The 20010-nt window shown below is 37.4% G+C and overlaps 2 protein-coding genes across 24 annotated transcripts in view; one reads left to right on the forward strand and one right to left on the reverse strand.

The window, feature by feature from the left end:
• GGPS1 (geranylgeranyl diphosphate synthase 1) overlaps positions 1-20010 on the reverse strand; it is a 407079-nt gene that overhangs the window by 210495 nt on the left and 176574 nt on the right. The gene's annotated exons all lie outside the window — the stretch shown is intronic.
• LYST (lysosomal trafficking regulator) overlaps positions 1-20010 on the forward strand; it is a 117800-nt gene that overhangs the window by 39635 nt on the left and 58155 nt on the right. For 22 of the 23 annotated variants that reach the window (XM_049831516.1, XM_049831512.1, XM_049831521.1 and 19 more), the window contains 5 exons: positions 9888-9973; positions 11283-11481; positions 13796-13886; positions 14033-16118; positions 17843-18875. In XM_049831516.1, the coding sequence (XP_049687473.1) occupies positions 11290-11481; positions 13796-13886; positions 14033-16118; positions 17843-18875 (3402 nt within the window). In that variant the 5' untranslated portion in view covers positions 9888-9973; positions 11283-11289. Of the gene's footprint in view, positions 1-3039; positions 3099-9887; positions 9974-11282; positions 11482-13795; positions 13887-14032; positions 16119-17842; positions 18876-20010 lie in introns of all 23 variants that reach the window. The other variant, XM_049831513.1, reaches the window with a different exon arrangement.

Raw genomic sequence — 20010 nt, forward strand, 5'->3', positions numbered from 1 at the left:
AGTGGTGTTCAGAACAAGGCTCACTTGGGAGCTATGCCATTTCAGCCTTTTCACTGCTGAATGTTTTACAGATGATCTTCATCCTTCAGTTTTCTTTTGGAAGGACTTACTGGTCTTTCATAGCTTATTTTCTACATAGATTTGGTCTTGTAGTGGAATATTTGTCAGTTCCTTTCTCTAGTACCATGTGTTTCTTAGAGGTGTTGTCCTCTGGCACTTCAGATAAGATCTGGAACAGATCCTTGTCTTCAACTCTGCTAACAGAGCTTGTCTCTAGCATTTTCATGCTATTGGTAACAGCTTGGTGCATTTTAGCCAGTTTCCATGATATTTGTTTCTAACACAGTTAATGTTGCAGTGATTATCTTTGAAGGCCCACAGCTTTCTCCATGCCTATTCTAAGGAATATTTATTCTCTGTGCCTGCATGCACTGGTCTGAAATATGCAAATTTTAAATGGGCTGGAATGGATATAATGTGGCTAACAACTATGTTGTAGTTACTGACTTTGAATAGTATAAGACCACAAGCTAAGCATAAACTTGAGTATAGTATTCATACAGGGTTTATGCATTACTTGAGCGTAGGTGGTTATTTGAGAGCCTGTCTTTCATTAGTGGTGTACTTTTTATTTTGTAGATGAATCATCTCTCATCTTTTAACTTGATTTCAGGCTCAACAAGAATGCATTCACAGGTGTTTCACATTGTTTGACTAAATAAAATTCCATGTTAAGTAGAGAAGCTGTCCCAAAGCACTTGTGTAATATGCACCTAGCCTGTGGGATTCTTTGTCATTAACTCTGTCTCAATGATATTTCATCCAGACTCAAAAGGAGGAAATTGTTGATAATCTGCTAACTTGTAAAGGGGATGCAGATCTTCATAGCTCAAGGCAGAACCTGATAACCAGCTGAATCTTAGCAAGAAGAACTTTCTTAGTGTCTCTGGTTGCTGCCTTAGCACACAGTTGGTATTGCCTTGCGCTGTTCTGTTAGGACAGTCATTAATACAGTGAACACTTCTTAAAACTTTGCACTAACGATGCCTAAAAATCTTAATCTAATCTACTATTTTTTCCAAATAAGGGTCAGATTTGTGAAGTAGGTATTTATATGTGGAAAATCTAGGACAACATGAAACTAAAATGTTAAAACATGCTATTTTTCTGCCAACAGATTTTCCGTTTCTCTTTCTTACGTGATGCTACATATAGTCAAAGTTTTTGGTAGTGTGTTGTAAGAATAGACAGTTGGCATTTAATTCTAGTCCCCAAGGTAAGAGTACTTTCCAAAAAGTAAGTATTAAGCACGAATAGGGTTTGCTGGTGCTATGTGTTAAACGTAACAAATTCACTTTTTAAGCATCCTGAAATTACAGCAACATAATAAACTCCACTTGTGAAAGCCCTGTCATGAGTTAAACAGGTAATACAAATTAGTTTTTTGCAAGTAGGCTTTAAAATGATGAAGAACAAATCATGATGTGAATACTTCACAATCAAGTAGGACAAGAAGTTGTAGTTTAAGTTAAATGTTGATTAAATGCTGTTTGTCTTTCACTGCTGTGCATGTTTCAGTAGCTTATGATGCACCAAAACTGCATCAAAAGTTACCAAATTGACCTTAATGAGACATTCTTAAAAACGATTCTCCTGACAAAGTAGACCAATTAACTAAATTAAGTAAAGTTGCTATACAGAATTATCCTAGGGATTTCAGCTGTTGTCCATCTTCCAGAAGGTATTACATTGTGGACCTGGTGTAAGCGAGGACAACTAACACTCAAGAGGAGTTGAGGTGAGAGAGGGATGTTAGCCCTTTTGATCTCTAAAGCTTGCTATGTTTGAGTAATATGTGGTCCAGCCTCTACCATACTCTACTACAGACTTTACTATGTATTCTCTCTCTGAATTGTGAGGCCCTGGTAGGCTAGGGCTGTTGCTGAAATCCTAAGTTTTGCCAGTAGCTCCATCATGATGGGTGTCAGAAGTAGAATATTCATTATAATCATAATGATTATGGTTTTAACCTTTGGAATTACAGACCTCTAAAATATACACACTGCGTATGGTCAACTTTATTTGTAGATCTCTCGTGCATTGCTTACACGTGGAAAAGCCTGCAGTTAGTTTGGATGTGAGCTGGCTTCTTTTTGGGACACTCAGATCCTGTGTCACTTGCTCTTTTTGTGCCAAGTTCTCTTTTCTGGTTTTGGTATGCTTTGTTTGGTCAACCTTTTTAATGCAGCTTATTATATCTTAATGTTGTTCTTGCCTTGCTTTCCAGTCACCTGTGTGCTGCTACTTGTTAGTCTCTTTATAGTCAGTGGCAGCTAATAAATTAGAAACTGGCTGCTTTGAGTTGATAGTCTCCATTGGCCTTCTAGGACAATCTTATGCACTTCAGGGTCATTAGTAGGTTTTCCATTTAAGGGACTGACACCTATGTCAGATTCACAGAATGATGAAATGACAGTATACAGTGGAAACACTAGGGATGTAAATCAGAGTTTAGTTAATGGAAGTAATGTCCTAAGATCACACTTTGGAAGCTGTTGAGCAGGAATACTGAATTGTGGGTAAATGGGATCTTTTTTTAGTTGTATGTAAACAAGAATATTGTATACCTGTTAATGTGTTATACCTTCCTGAGTTGTGCTTCTATCATTCGTTCAGAGCTGTTACCAATAATTATGCCAGAGAAAAGTGAGATTCTAGAAATAGTCATGTTGGGGAGAGCAGACTTAAACACTTATGGGTCAGAATATATCACAGGAGCCAGATAAAAATCTAGCAAATACGTTTTAAGTTACCTTTGATAAAATACACTGGCCAAGTTTGGGAAGGGTAGTCTGGAACAAACTTTGTGCCCAAAGAAATTGCCCATGAGTTTCATTTCTAACTGTCAAAAAACCACTGAGGCCTGGAAATACATGGCAAATGATAATTTGTGGGTAAGGAAGGGTTTGGTTTGTGTTTTGGGTTTTGTTTTGTTTTTTTTTTTCCTTCACTTACCTCACATTGTGTGGTGTACCACAGGTCTGGGTCTTGATCAGAAGAATGACATCTCTGAGACTTGCTGAGAAGTTGACCTGCCTGTACGTGTAATGCCACTGTGTGTATCTCTAGGTGCCTGTAGCCTTGGGTGTAGCCTGTAGCCTGCTAATTACAGGTTTGCTGACTTGTTTATATATATCTGAGAGGTATTTTGGAAAGTGCCTGTTTCTTTGATTTGGCTAAATCTAGCATAGCATTTGTCTGATCTTGTTTACTTTTTCCTTGGCATTCCTATCCTACAACAGGAATGGCTAGTTTAGCCATCCACGTCACAGTGTTTCCTGACTGTACACAATATGAAAATGAGTATTTTTATTTCCAAGGACTGTTTTTTCAGAAAACACAGATGATATAATTCCTTAAATTTCTGTCTTTTTCAGTGTAAGATATAATGCGTTCACATCCACTTAGAGGTAGAAATTTTCTAATTCTCAGGTTGTATAAACACTGAGCTTTGTGGATTAAATTTCATTTTAATACCTAGGCAGCAGTACGTAAGTAGACTACATACTTATAGGAGGCTTAAGATACTTGTAGAAGCAGGACTCTCAGGCTTCAGGTATTGCAAGACAAGCATCCCATGTAGATGAGGTGGGAGTTAAATATACTTTAGATTTTACAAAAGAGGCATTAGTAAGATTATACATACAAGTATGTTTATGTATGTGCAGCAACACCATTGCTTTGAAGGTCTCAACATAGTTGTCAGTGTTCATTAAAATAATACTTGTTTACCATCTTGTGAACTTGACACACTTTCCCCTGGTTGGTTAAAAGGACAGTGCATATGTTATTTATCCAAAAGGACTAAACATTTTTATTTTTCACTTTTTTGTTTATTCTGGGGAGAGAGACTCTGAATAACTTGTTTGGAAATAATATTGGTCTAGTGGATTACACAGAAGACTAAAAGCTAGTTACTGAACTCCTTAATAAAATCAAGCACTTTGTCAGAAGTAGAACTGTGCCAAGAAAATTGACATCTACCTGCAGTCTTATGATAAATTCTGTATGTTAAAGAGGTTGCTTTTCATGTGCAACCTAATGACTGGTGCAACACCACCTTAGTGTATTTTAATAGGTTGTCTGCTTCTGTAGCTCCAAATAGTTAATAAATAATAGCAAAGGACAGAGCAGAAAGTGGTTGGAGATGAAGAGTAGGTAGGAGGTCTCTTGCTGAGTTGAGGTGTTGTCTGCTATGTCTGTTTTGAGAATGAAACAAACTTGAAGTGTCTTGGTTTTGCTCGTTTGCTCATGTTTTTGAATATCAGTTGTTGGGTGGTTAGCAAATGTCACTGCCTTTTATAAGCTAGGCTTTTGGCCGATTGCCGTGCTTTGGTAAAACAAGACATCAAAGCATCTCAAGCTTTCTGTTGATGCTCTGCTTGAATTGCAGGTTCCTGTTTTCTTAAAGGCTTGTGTGTTGTTCCTGATGAGAACCCATTTTGGCCATGTCAGCTGGGTGTTTGATTCTAGCCTGTTTAAAGTTTTGAATGATATCAAAAGGACAGAAAAGGGAAAATGCTGATTTCGGCAACACGTTAGTTTGAGGCTTTACTCATATTTTACCGCCAGGTACAGACCTCAAGGCAGCACTGTAGGATATGTTCCAGTTTTGTTCCAGGCCATGCTAAATAAGTATTTCTCTATTACAGTCTCTCGTGCTCTACTTTCTTTTCCTTCCCAGTTTGCAGAGAAATTAATCGTAGTATTCCCTTAGTTTTATTGTTAACAAATTTTTTTTTAAACAGAAGGCAGTCAAATTTGGTGTCTGTTACTAACAAGATAAACGTAGTTTCTGTAATAAACCCGGCAATCTGTGCTACAATTGCAAAAGCCTATTAAGGAGTGTCTTAGTATTAATAATGTGCTGGTGCTCTTCATTATGCCTGTTGTCCTCTGCTAACAGAAGCTTGAGCTTAAATTGAAAGTTTAACCCCAAAGTAAATCTGATTAAAGTCAATGTTGATATAATCATATTAATGTTAAAATCATTGAAGAGGTCACAAGCATGTTCTCCAGAGCATAAATGTTAAGTACAAGCAATGAGGCTGGGACAAGTATTTGTTAAATGGAATGAATAATGTGTAAAGTAAATGTAGCACTTATCAGCCAGTGGTGGCTCATATTCCCATACATGTCATTCTAGAAAATGGGTAAAAGGGCTACAAGTTTTGAATTGGAGGCTAGAAATTCTTGTACAGTGGCTTATAGAAATTATATTTTTTCAAAGTGTTAATTTTAATACCTACTAAAAATGCAACTTCATTGTTCTCTGTACTCAAAAGGACTTGCAGCCATGCTATGCCTGGTCAATGTTTGTCTCATCTGAAATGGGAAACTAGGGAAGGTAAACAAATTAGCAACTTCCATCTAGATATACATTCTCTACTCCTCTTTGCATGATCTGTAAAATAGCTTCTTGTAAGTTTATTTTTATTATGGCTATCACTCCTTTAGTGCAGTAAGATACTCGTATAACCTGGTAGACAAGACTGCTTTTATTGTAGATAACATAGTGAGCTATGGGAAATTAAGGCTTGCAGGTGGCTTGTACGTGCCATGCGTATCTTCTTGGGTATGCTATCACTTTGTTTTACTCAGGCACTCAAGCCTGACTATGCAGCTGTATGAACAGCACTCAGTAGCATGATCATTTTAGACTGATATAACTATTTAGTAATGAGCAATTTGAAGAAATCTGACATCTTACTTCATGACAAATGGAGGTGGTTCAAGTGTTTTCTTTTTTACCAGTACTATAAAATTGTTATAAAAAAAAACAACTTAAAAAACAAAAGGCTGTGGGAAGGTAGGTTTATTAGAGCACTAATTTGGGCTATTGTGTGAACTGGACACCACCACCAAACTTTGTGCCTCTCCTCTATTCTTGCTGTAGCTGTTGGACAACAGTTACTGAAAGTAATAATTTAAATTAGTGTTCTGGGATTTTGAATTCATTTGGCTTAGTACTGTATTTCATTATAATGCTGCTGTAGTAATTTAGTAATTACCACTGTTTATTCTATTACTGGACATTCCAGGCGTTTCTGGGCAATGTATTGCTGAAAACATAACCAAGTAAAAGGCCTAGTTCACTCTCATACAGAGTACTAGCTCTGACCTTAAGCTTTTGTTGCATTTTCTTCCTTCCCCAAGTTGTGTTCATGTTAGATATCATGCCATCTAATCATTAGCACTATATAGGGTTAGTATATTCATGATTTGGTATCCAAAACTGCTAAATTGGTCATATTTTTAAGTTCCATCCTTTAAATTATTTAAATAATGGTTTTGCTATTTTCTTTTAAAGACTTAAAGTCCGCTGAAGTAAGTACAAGGCATTCTTATATTTTAAGATGCTCAGCTGATGAGCAACTTCATAAAAATGGAAAGAAGTCCAGAGAAAATACAAGTTTCAGGTGCAGAAAATGGATTTATACCACAACAGCAAATAGAAAATAAGTCCCTTGAGAGCTCGTGCAGAAAGGAGCCAGAGGGCAGACGTGATACAGATTGAATTGAGGATGATAAAGATGGACTTGAAGAGGGCGGATTATATGTGAATGTCAGATCATTCACGGTTAAATGATTTATTCTTTTTAAAGCTTGTGGATTTTTTCCTTTTAGAAATAAATATCTGTTTGAGGTGGCTTTTATGAAATATGATAATCATATTCTTCTGGAGGGTGAAAAGGAATTTAAGAATATCAGTTTTTTCAGGGCTAGCTATCTGAAGTCCTGACACATTGTATATTCCAAAACTAACAGTCCCACTGGGACTGTACACAGCAGTGGTGAACTGAGATTCTGGTAGGTTTCTTTCTGCTCTCTTATGGCTTAGTTAATGTGTGATATTTTAGTTTTTGGTTTTTTCCGTAGTTAAGATGACATCCCTGAAGTCCAAAGACAGGTTAAGGCACTCTACCTCAGTACATGTGTTTTGTGCAGCATCTGCTTCCATATTACCAGGCACCACAGCAATTAAAGATGAGTCACTTCAAACAAAAGAAAAATTCTGCAGTAGAGTAGTTCCTACTTAAAGCAAATTGGCTGGCATAATTTCTGAGTAAGATGAAATGCTATGCTGCATAGGGTGTAGTATCAGCGTACCACAATCTGCAACAGAAAGAGAAGGTGACAAGCAGGCTGAAGCCTTAGAGTGGGGGTGGATGTGTTGGTTTTAAAAACAAAACAACCCCCCTCAAATCCCACCTCTGTAGAGTGTTTGCTATGTTATAGCATCAGCAGGGCAAGTTCAGCAGTGAACTCAAGTTCACTGAGTTCTTTTATGAAAACAGTGTTTTAAATGCTCAAATCTTGTCAGGAAACAAATACAAAAGGGAAGAAGGTTGTCTGTGCATATGGAGCTTTTTTTGGAAGTTTCTTAATTATTTCTCAGTTCTCCTTGTATTGTTCTTTGTTTCTAGCTTCAAGATGAGGTGAATAATGAGGTTATATCTGAAAGTGTTTCCAAAGACAAATTTGTGCTGTCAGTCCATTTCAGAACTTAATTGCAGGGAAAGAAATAGGTACAACTTAGAAGGACCTAGCACTTGTTGGAAGGAGTCCTTCTAAAAGAAGTTCTTCATTATCCAGCATGGTATCTCTTTACAATTTTTTCTGCATTATAGAATGAGAGCATCTTAATTCCTTACCAATTTTATACTAAATTCTTGGATTAAGACATGCATGATGTCTTTTTGCATTAGCATCAACAAAATCGTACTTTTTCTTACTACTGACGCTGAGAATTCACGCTTTTGCTAGAATATGGCAATATATGTTAAATCCATGTAACAGTGAAAGCAATGCAGGAAACCTGGAGGCTGAATTTCAGATGGAAGGACACTAAAACATGATGGACAGCAGATTTTTACATATTCTAATGAAGTCTGGTACAACTGCAAAACAGCTAGCTGCTTAAGCTGTTCAGTTGCAATGAATTGTCAATGTTAGCTGTGTGGATAAGTTGGTTTTCTGTGAGGCTGTGGATGAAACTTGTTGTGCCCAAGCACTCAAAGGGTGGCCAATTAGTAGGAGCTTGCCTGGGGAACCTACAGTGTTTCTCTCCTTCCTTGAGGAGGTATTTCACGTAGTGTTCATGCTTGTCACAATTTTAAGTTTAAAGTTGAAGTTTGTATTTAATTGCCCATTGAGAATACTAAAATAATTAATGCAGTCTTTCTTCTTTCTATTTTCCTACCCCCATCTCCCCCCCTCCCTCCCTTCCCCCCTCCCCCCCCGTTAATTAATTGTGGATGAGTGCTCACCTAGAAACCTTTGTAGTTGAATGTTTGAGGCTTTTCTCAGTTACTACCCTTTGTGTTCCCATTGATAGAAAATGTATTTTTGGTTCTTTACCATGTCTAGAGAATGAGGTTTTAACATTTAGACTAGCTTGCAACTGGAGCACCCCAGTTTGTGGATGCTTCAGCAAACATGGGTTTGGACAGTTCATCTCTATATGTGTGATGTGTCAGTGGATATAACTTCTGAGAATTTTAGGGCTTTGTTAGAAAATGGGCTCAGTTAAAATGTATTCAATGGCACCAAACACAAATATTCTAACACTAGTTTAAAAAAATTGGGGTTAACTATAAGGAAGACTGGTAAGGAGTCCCGTAACCATTGAATGGCTAAATAATTAGCACTTGAAAATGGTAGCAAAAAAATGCGGAGAGGTTGCAGAAATAAACATTGCTTCTGCTATTATTAGTGTTTGCCTTCTAGGGAACAGTAGTGAAAGTATTCAGCCAGTCAGATGAAACCATACATTGGGATTTAAAGCATGTTTAAGGAGCTCTTCAATCTTGTTTAAGTAAATAAGAATACTTCAGGAGAGTTAAAATAGTTTTTTCCTTTTCTTGGATTGAATGCATTTTAAAGATGTGAGAGGAAGTGCGATAAGCAGAAACTTGAAGTTTTCAGATGAAAAATTAATAAACCCTTTGACAGTTTAGTTTACAGCAAGGAATGTGGGATGTTGGGGCTTTATGAATGCGTACTCTTAACAGCAATAATTTTTTTGATTTGTTACAGAATCTTTTTGCTCTTTGTGCAGAGCTCATAAAGGCAGGGCAGGTGTATGTGGTGGTGTTTTGACTTTTTTGCTAAATCATGTACTAGGGGTAAATCTTGCTGCGTTTGGCCATTCTGGAGTAAATGGGGAGATTACTCCTTGTTATCTTAGTCTTTTCTTTGTTACTAATTACAACTCAAAACAGAGGTAAAGTATTCCTCTTAGTCTTCTGTTAGGACTGGAGGGGTGAAAGGGTTAATAGAAAAATAACTCTTAAATTGCTTTAGTTGACTGTACAGAGCAGATACAATACTGTTCCTTTCCAATTTTATTAATTACAGCTTTCCCAGTTTTTAAGGTAATAAAGATTGGTTATCTGTCAGGACAAAAGAGAAGAACAGGTTTAAAATGGATTTATATCAGCATTTGACTGCACAGTTCAGTTTCTCATACTATCCATAATTTGTACCCAGAGCCATAAGTGCTTCAAGTATTATATATGCAGGTAGTGATCACTAAAAATTCATACTGTTTCTAGAGGGAAATGTTTAAACTTGCATACATACCTAGCTCATTTTACATTTTAAAAAGCAATTAATTTTATTATGTTACCTTACATGCACAAATTATTTTCTCTGTATCAGGATTTTGGTTGTGCAGAATCATAAGCTAAAAGTGAAAACTAGAGCTTTAAAGCTCACCCCCCCAAGGACTCTTCAAAAACTTAAATAGCTATTATAAAATGAATCTTAAAACCAAAGAAATTGCGTATTAACCATGATGTATTTTTCTTTTTGTTTAAAAACAGGTGAAACAAGGGTGGTGTTTCCAGAATGTAATTTCCTTTTTCTTCCAAATAGAAGATAAATGTGTTAAACTGGCAAAGTAATTCTGGTAAGAATCTTCCTGTTACTCCTACAGAGAATGTCATTATATGTGTAAGTACTTCAGTCTTGCCACTAAAAGGAGCTTTTTGTACAATTAATGCTAACAAACTTGCTCTTTCTTACAAGATCTTATTTTTGACCTAATAATTGTGTGGAGATGTTTCTTGATCAAGCAGTATTAATGCACCTGTTACATTTTAATATAATGTTGAAAGTTATTCGGCACTCTTTTTGCACGTACTATGCTTGGACATGATGAAAATATTTGAGTTTTGAAGATTTCTACTTCAGCTGTTTACACAGACATAAAGAGTTAAATATGCTGTAGTATTAAGTGGATTTTATGTGGATTAAATGTTCTTGTTTCTGTAGTTGCCATCACTGAATATTGTTTTTGTTTTGTCTTCAGTGATCCTCTTGCTAGTTTTCTACAGCTGACTCTTGCATTTCTTTGGTCTGGTTTGTTTTTGTTTTAAACTTCTCAACCTGTACTAGTGCTGCCTATGTACTATGCTATAGCATAAGAGAAAACAAAAAAGTGTTTTTATAAGATAGAATGAGTAGACAAGGTATGAGTGCCTTGTGTGCATTATTTAAAGTAAAATTAATCAGTTTGGCAACCAGCTTTTGGGATTTTCTCCTGAACACATACAATAGAATTGTATGTTAAGTACACTGTAGTAGTGACTGACTGCCACCCACTCAGCCTTGCTTGAAGGAAAATACCATGACAACTGGTAAATCTAAAACATTGTACTTGTTAAATTCCCATATTTGTATTAATTCATTAGTCTTTTCTTTTTCCCCTTGAAATAATCTGCATACTGTTGCAATATGTAACAGGATAGAAGGTAATGTATTCAAATAAACTATTAAAGAACTTGTTTTCTGTAAAATGCTGTGTAAAAGCTGCCTGTTTTCCCGTTATGCTTCCGGTCAAATAAGCAGAGGAAGATTCAAGATCACATCTAGCTTACAAAGACAAGCTGAAATTAAGTCATTAGCTTTCATTTATGCAGTGGGAGAGAATGCTGTGTGTCATGAGTTTTACCTGATAGGTTTATAAAATGAGTGCTTGGGACAGTGGGCTGTTAGCTGAAGTTTCACTGAAATAAATGAAATATTCTAAGCTCATCCTTCTCATTCCCTTCCACCCTACATTGGTATATTGATTCCTTAGTCCTACAGACACGCCATCCTTTGGCAGGGGGAGGGAGGGATACAGGGAAGAAACACTCCTCTCTTCTTTCAGTCTTTTTTCCATAAGGAATGTGTTTTCTGATGGATTTAATTTCTGTACTTTCTTCTACTTACAGCTCAGACATGAGCAGTGCCAGTAACTCACTGGCACGGGAATTCTTGACGGATGTCAACAGACTGTGCAATGCAGTGGTCCAGAGGGCAGAGGCCAAGGAAGATGAAGAAGAAGAAACTCATATGGCAGCACTGGGACAATACTTGGTTCAAGGCCGTGGGTTTATTTTGCTTACCACACTGAACTCTACTATTGATCAGGTAATAGTTTTTCTTACCTGGCTCTAATTTTTGTATTGAGTTTGACTGTGTGGATTTGTCTTGGTGCTGCTTTTCTTGCCTTTTGATGGTAGAGTGTATGAGTTAATTATGAAGACTAGAAGTTCAAAAGGATGTGTTGCAATTGCATTCTGTCCTTCAGCAAGAACAGAAAAAGAAAAAATAGCTAATCGTATAGCTGTTTGTCAGCTGATACTGATGGTTGCTAAACTTCTGCCAAGTTAAGGCATGTGTGAAGCTGAAGTGCAGTAGCTGGGTGGAAAGAGGCAATAGGTTAGAATCTTCAAGGGAAATAAGCATATACTGAACCTGCAGTACAAACTGACAATTTTTCATTTGAGAAGGGCCTCCTGGTTTAAGGCAATGAAATTAAAATATACACCTTTCTATTTGGTTTATGGGCCATGAGATATATATTTGCTCTTGAACATGATAGAAAGTACATATTTTGTAACTTTAGCTCAAAAAAGAAAGCATTTTAGAAGAGGTGATCAGTTTATACTATTTTTTTGTATGAAGTCTATCACACATCCCTGTAGCTGCAGATATCGCCTTTCCTTCTGTTCTTTTTCTCCTTCCTCTTCAACACTACTCGATAATGGGTAGGATGAGATGTGCATTAAGTCTTTGTGTATTGAAAATGCAGATCCCAGTGTTTAAGAATAATGAACCAAGTGAATCTGGGCTGAATTTATTCAGCCTTTGTCTGAAGTGAGGTCAGCTGTTAATGCTGGTCAAATTCATTTTGAAGGTTTGCATTTCCTTCATGAGGTGACTTGGGCTAAGACTTGAGTTGGGTCTACTGGCTTGGTTCTGGATTCCAGTAGGTGCACTGGCTAAACAGTAAACCCACAAGACTGCAGTTACATGTAATTGCTAAGAAAGAATCCTTACCACTTCTAGAGCTGTGTAGTTTTTATAATCACATGAGTTCTGCATAGTTGCTGTTAATAGAGGCTTAAAGACTAGAGCTGCTGGAAGAACAGAAAATGGGGGATTCCTTGTGCCTCTCCTCCAATAAAAATCTACTTCTGAAGTAGAAGGGGAAGAAAACATGCAGCATTCTTCATGAAACATCAGCAATTCAGCAATTATTTCCTGAGGAAATATGTTTTTTAAAAAGGTGGGGGAAGTGGAGCTTGATTAATGAGGAAAGTCAAATTCTAGAAGTGTACCACTGAAATTTGAGAAGTTAATACTTTGCTTTTTCCAGTCTTATTGTTGTGCTTTGAATGCTGTATTGCTCATTCCCATTCCTAATTAATTTGTCTTGCTGAGAATACATTTAGTAGCAGAAGAGAGTTGGGAGAATGACTTTGAAAAAAGCTTAGTTTTCAAGTGTAATTCTATTGCATCAATAGTTTTAGATTTTTTTGATAGTCTCATCAAACATTAACTATTTGTTATATATCTGTATAGCTCTAAAACTATAAATATAAAAAACTATATTTGTTATATATATAACTATAGCTACTTAAGTTGCTTATCTTGAAACATTTTAATTTCATTGCTATCTTGAATTTTTTGAGAAGTATGCTGCTTTAGCTGCATATCTCTGAATGAAGTTAACTGCCAAAATGCTCAAGTCAGCTTTTTGGTTTTGAAAATTTTTGATCTTTAGGACTGAAACCATTTTGATAGTGCTGCATAGCACCCAGTAAAGGAATTGTGTTTAAATTATGTGCCTTCTACTGCTCCTCTGCACTGAAATTCTTAGTGTTGAAGTCTTAGAATCCCAGTAGGAGTAAGGGTTCGTTAGTGGCTATTCTGGTGTTTTGGTTTTTTAATTAGGAGTAACCTTCTCTCTTCCCTCCCATAAAACTTCACCTTTCTGTTTTGAGTCAATAACATCACTTGATAAATGTAAGCTTTTTTGATTGCTTAAAGGTGTCATTTTGGAGAAAGTAGAAAGTTTCCCATAAAGTTCTTTGAAGTTACGTTTCTGTAACTACAGAAGTTTCAAACTTGTATTTGGCTTCATGTTGGCTTTGTTTAAATCAATAAGTTATTTGCTTTTGACTTCTCTAGTTTTGTCCTTTGGGAGAGGAATTCCTTCAACAAGAGGGATTAGGAGAGCTTTGTATAGAAACACTTGCAGAGGTGTAATAAATATCTTGGATGCTTTCTGATTGGCTCTAGCAAATGATTATAGCACTCTGCAGTTAGGTCACTTTCGCAATGCGTAAAAACAGCAGAAAGGCGTGGGGAACTAAATGTTGAATAGCTTTGTAAAATAAAGAAGGTTAATCCATTTTTCAAAAGTACAAAAACATTTTCTATTTTGTTTCTAACATAGGAGCTGACATGTCGAGAAGAACTTCTGACCCTCCTCCTGTCACTTCTGCCATTGGTATGGAAAATCCCTGTCCAAGAAGAAAAAGCAATAGGTATGTTTTATCACTGACAGTATTAAGGACCTAGAAGAAGCGATTTGTGTATTACTACAGAGCGTAGGACTCCCAACTAAAGAGTAGTTCATTGTAATACATGAATGTTCCATTAATGTTCCTTTGTTAACTTTCTTTTTCAACAGATTTTAATATACCATTTACAGCAGACATATGCCTGACCAAAGAGAACAATTCAAGTTCCATGAAATCTACTCAGGAAAAACTAGGCTTAGATGGAAGCACTCGTTCTTCTCTTCAGACTTCTGTAAAACTAAATCCTCGATCTCGAAAAAGTGGACGTCTGCGCAAAACCACCCATCGTTATTCTGTGCGAGATGCAAGAAGATCTCAGCTGTCCACTTCAGATTCAGAAGGCAATTCTGATGACAAGACTACTGTAATAATGAAACACAGACGTTCCCAGTTACTGCAGCCTTTTTTAACGTATCCAGTTAGGGACAACTACCCTGTAGGTAGAAGTGATTGCCTACCTGTGGAAGCGATACCAAGTTCTAATCCTGATGCCCCTACTCTAGAAAATTCCAGCAAAATTATTCCAGCACATGAGCTAAACCCAGATATTTTGAATGAGCCAACTGCAGGAATTTATGAGAGCAACATGGATAACTCTCCTTTTGACTTATGCCATGTCTTACTGTCTCTCCTAGAAAAAGTGTGCAAATTTGATCTTACTTTAAATCACAGTTCTACTCTTTCAGCTAGTGTGGTGCCCACATTGACTGAGTTCTTATCAGGATTTGAAGACTGTTACAATGTAAGTAGTAACACAGAAAATGAAGTAGTTTCTGCAGGGTGGACAGAAGAACCTGTGGCTCTGATCCAAAGGATGCTCTTTCGAACAGTGCTGCATCTTATGTCTTTAGACATTAGCAATACAGAAACAATGCCTGACAATTTGCGAAGAAATTTAACAGACTTACTTAAAGCAGCATTAAAAATCAGAATTTGCTTGGAAAAGCAACCTGATCCTTTTGCTCCAGGCTACAGGAAAACACTACAGCAGCTGGTTCAGGAGGACTACATGTTTTCTAGATACCATCACAGAGCCTTGCTTCTACCTGAGGTTATAGAAGGGGTCTTGCAGATTTTGATCTGCTGCCTACAAAGTGCAGCCTCCAATCCATTCTACTTTAGTCAAGCTATAGATCTGGTTCATGAGTTCATACAGCATCAGGGATTTAAGCTGTTTGAAGTAACAGTGCTTCAAATGGAATGGCTGTGTATGAAGAGTGAGGGAGTAACTGGGGAAGCTGCAGAGCATCTGAAGGCCTTAATCAACAGCATCATGAAAATAATCAGCACTGTCAAAAAAGTGAAATCAGAGCAGCTCCATCAATCAATGTGTACAAGAAAGCGGCACAGACGATGTGAGTACTCTCACTTCATGCATCACCACAGAGATCTCTCTGGGCTCTCTGTATCTGCTTTTAAAAACCAAGCTTCCAAAAACCCCTTTGAAACTGCTGATGGAGAAGTTCATTATCCTGACAGATGCTGTTGCATTGCTGTTTGTGCACACCAGTGTTTGCACTTGTTGCAACAAGTTTCTCTGAGCAGTACCTGTGTTCAAATTCTCTCGGGTGTACATAATGTAGGAATATGTTGTTGTATGGATCCAAAGTCTGTGATCGTCCCATTGCTTCATGCTTCCAAGTTACCAATATTAAAAAACTTTCAACAGCACATATTGAACATCCTTAATGAGTTTATATTGGATCAGCTGGGTGGAGCAGAAGTTTCTCCAAAAATTATACAGGCATCATGCAATATATGTACTGTTGACTGTGATCAACTTGCTCAGCTAGAAGATGCCTTGCAGGGCAACCCTAATGATGCTGGTGTTGCATCTAGTTCCTCTTGCAGAGTTCAGGGAATTCTGCCTAGCAGTGGATCTGAAGATATGTTGTTGAGATGGGATGCATTGGAGGCTTATCAGGATATTGTTTTTGAAGAAGACAAACTACGCGGCATGCAGATTGCAAGCCATATTTGCCACTTAATTCAAAAGGGAAATGCAGTGGTCCAATGGAAACTATATAACTGTATTTATAATCCTGTGCTTCAGAGAGGGGTTGAGCTAGCTTGCCATGCTCAACAACTGGGACTAACTACAGCTGATAAACACACATGCAGTTACCATAGCCAGTGTTTGCCTTCTGAAGTACTTCAGATTTATTTGCAGATGCTCCCTGTGTTGCTTAAATCCAGGTTGGTTGATTTTTCTGTTTATTAATGGAAAACATACTAACTATGTACAGAGCTTTGTATATTTGTTACTGATCAGAACATAAGTTTTATTTGGACTGTAGGGAGCACTTGGGTATTGCAGGGGTGGCAACAAGGTAAATGCTTGAATAACATAAAATGTAATTCTAGATTCATAAGCCATAGAAAGTGAGGGCTGTCTATTGATGAGTTAGTCTTTTACAAGCCAGAGTGTGTAGAAAGAAATAAAAATCTTTGTCCTATGTGACATGCTCTTTGCCTCTTCATTCCTCATGCTAAAATGAGTCAGAAATGTTGAACAGATTGACATGTCACTTCTCTGTAGGAATTAGACTACTTAGTTTTCTGACCTGTTTCCCTTTTCCTTCTAGAAAGGTCTTCATAGAAACCACCTTTCAAAAATAAGGCTTGAGAGGTTTCCTTGTCCTGAAATAACTGTTTCCTAATTTACAAAATCCTGTCCATTTAAACATAAGGGTTTTTTTAAAACAAACCAACCAAAACACAAAACCCACAAAGATTCTTCCAAGGCATGAAATAGAAACTTTCCCATTTACTGTTGAACTGATGAAATAGTTGTTTAATACAATTATGGAGTTTATTCAGAATATGAATGTGTCCTGAGTCTGATCTTTTCTATTGGAGTCCTGATAAACTGAAGTGAATTTAGCAGGGTTATCTGAGACAATTATAAAGAATAGACTAGTATTCCAGTTTATGTAAAGGATTGTCTAATACATTTTTAACTTTTATCCTAACCTAAACTCTATCAGAAGCTATTAATTTCTGAAAGTGTACTTAGTGGCAAAGAGGCAAGAGAAGTAAAGTTTAGATTAAAACAACGTTTAAGATATCCTATTTCCTACTGGTTTAAAGATGGGAATATACAAGTAAGTACATGATTCATTTGATTCTAGATTGTGTAACTCGGTTACAGTAAAAGCTGACCCTGTGGGAAGGAGATGGGAGGGTAAGGAAGGTGGATGTCTACAAGCAAACATAGTACACTGTGAAGCTTACATATCCTTACCCCAAATTCTGTATGAACTCAGTGTAATACTCGGGCAGTAGGAAGAAGGGAAAAATACACTTGGAAACAAATATACTGAAAGATTTTTTAACATTGGACACCCTGGCATAACAATTGCACAAAAAGTTGCTTGAAAGGTATTCCTGAAATTTATCTGAAATGCATTGTCCATACAACAAATAGACATAGCTAGTAAAATGTCTTAAAAAATCAAGTTTATTTGAGAAGGAATCTCTACTTTCTGGTGAAGTCACAGAACTGGGAGAAATAAAGATATTTACTAGCTCCAATTGCTAATAAAAAGTTAGAGTAAGGAAGTATCGCTAAGGAGCAAATGTCATAAATGAAGTTAAACATCTTTAATGTATTGGACATCTTACATTTTTGTGGTCTACATTTTAGAGGTTAATATTTCCTACATTATATCTTACAAAAAAATTTAATTTTTACTACCAGATGGATGATGGTTACTTGGGATTCTACAGTACTGCAAACAAGTTCCTCATCTCTTTAATTTAGAGTTCAGAGTAATATATTGCAATTACTGTAAACATGATCAGTCCTTGGTATTACTCAGGTGTGTAGAACAGAGGGTTATTTTTGGATAAGATGTGTGTTAGCTGAATAACATGAATTTGTGGCTGATCTATATGGTAACTTATGCTTTCTCTTGCAGGGTAATTAGAGACTTGTTTCTCAGTTGTAATGGAGTGAATCAAATGACTGAGTTAAATTACTTTGATACTTTAAGAAGTTATTCTTTGAAAGTGTTAGAGACTTTGATACTCTGCCTTGGTGATCAGCAGAAAGACCAAGCAATGCCAGAACTGGAAGGCTTGAACAGTGAACAGAAGGAGTCTACATCTGACTTGCCTGCTTCTCTTTGTAGCCAGCATGCTGTTTCAGAAGTTCCTCAAAGCCTGAGCAAGTTTTATGCTGGCTTGAAAGAGGCTTACCCAAAAAAGAAAAAGTTTGTAAGCCAAGACATTCACGTCAACACAATAAACCTATTCCTCTGTGTTGCTTTTTTATGTGTAAGTAAAGAAGCAGATGGTGATCTGGATTCAGCTAATGACTCTGAAGATACATCAGGATATGATAGTACAGCTAGTGAGCCATTAGGCCACAAATTACCATATCTGTCACTGGAAAGCCTTACTTTGCCGTCTCTGGAACACATTCACAGGGCTGCAGATATTTGGTGCATGTGTCGTTGCATCTATTTGTATAGTTCAGTTTTCCAGAGACAGTTCCATAGACTTGGAGGCTTTGAAGCATGCCGTAGATTACTAATTTTGATAATTCAGAAACTTGCAAAAAATAAGGAAAAGGAACAAGAAAAGAGGGAGAGAGTATTGAGTGAAAGCAGCAGAAGTTCACATGGGAGTCCTCGTGGTGAGCTTCTCAACAAGGATGACTCTGTTCAGCTGGCTAAAAGCAGAGAGGTGACACAACTGGAGCTCAATAGTTCTGACAGTCTTGCTGGTGCAGAACAGCTGGTCTCTGAATGTGTCTCCTGCAACAGCTCTTTGAGTAGGGAACACACTTCAGTTTCTTCAGTTGCCAATCTTGAAGGGATAAAGACTTCTGTAAGAGAAGAGAGTGAGTGGGCACTTCAAGGTATCAGACTTCTAGAAGCTCTGCTGACAATCTGTCTACATAGTGCAAGCACCATGCAGCAGAAGATGGAAGTGGAGATGTTTCACCAGGTACCGTGCAACTTCCCTTGGCTTGCTTTACTCATACTTGTTATGTACAATGTTATTTTAACAGTAACTTAGTCAAATGTTCTTTTAGGGTTGAAACAAGTTTATGCTCTTGCTATGGTACCATATTTTTTTGTGTAGTACTGAAAGTATACAGTTAAATGATCCCCTTAGTCAGGGGTAGTGGTTGGCAGGCAGGAAAGAATGAGAGTGGGTGGATGAACAAACTGGCAGTTGCTGTTTCTGAGACAGCACCTTCCCACGTGTCCACTTGTCACTTTTTGTGTTTGGTAACATGCTGGTAAGGATCCTGTACCCCTTTGCTTGTTCTCCAACATGATCTTTGTCCTCTGCTCTTTTGGGTTGGATCCCTGTTCATGCCAAGTCCTGGCTGCTTGAGGACTGGGAGAGAGCCTTCCAGAGCGGCAGATCAATCCAGGCTGGATGAGCTTTCTACCTTGCTTTTTTGAACTGTGTTTCTGTTTTATTTTGCATGTATTAGTTACAATTTGGGCCAGCATGGTCAACATGGCTAAGGGCTGAACTCAACATCAAATGCTGTTTTCTGGATTAATGTATCTTGAGTCCTGGGGAAGACTGTGGTCCTGGCAGGCGAAGATTTTGTTTTTCTGCATAAAATGGTCCTGACTGGAGAAAAGGGATGTTTTCCTCTGACTACAAAGGCAGTAGTGGATACAGACAACTGTGAATTGCTGGCTGACTATGCCTGTATTTTTTTCTGGTCAGTTATGGCCTGCTTTTTCTGTTGTTTTTTTCCCTGTGTAACCTATTTGTCCAGCCTCATGTTCTCTGGAGGCTGTCTGAGCTGATGGGCTTTGAACAGTGGGAGAGACTTTGGGTTTGTGTTTTTTTTGAAAGAGTATTCAGTGGAGAATACTCTTGATGGGTAGGATTGAAAGAGAGCTGTGCAGGCAAGACCTGAGCATTACGCATAGTGACTCACATGTCGTGTTTTTGACGGTTCTGAGCAGAGCATGGTGCTTGAGAAGGAGGAGTATTAGAGGGCACAGGTACTGAAAGGACACCTGAAAAAGCTGTTACTTAAGCCTTGGAGGTGAACTAATTCAATGTTCCACAAAATGTTAATTCACAGAAGACAGCTTTACTGTGCTTTAAC

The sequence above is a fragment of the Accipiter gentilis genome, chromosome 28 (assembly GCF_929443795.1).
Source record: "Accipiter gentilis chromosome 28, bAccGen1.1, whole genome shotgun sequence".
Lineage (NCBI taxonomy): Eukaryota > Metazoa > Chordata > Aves > Accipitriformes > Accipitridae > Astur > Astur gentilis.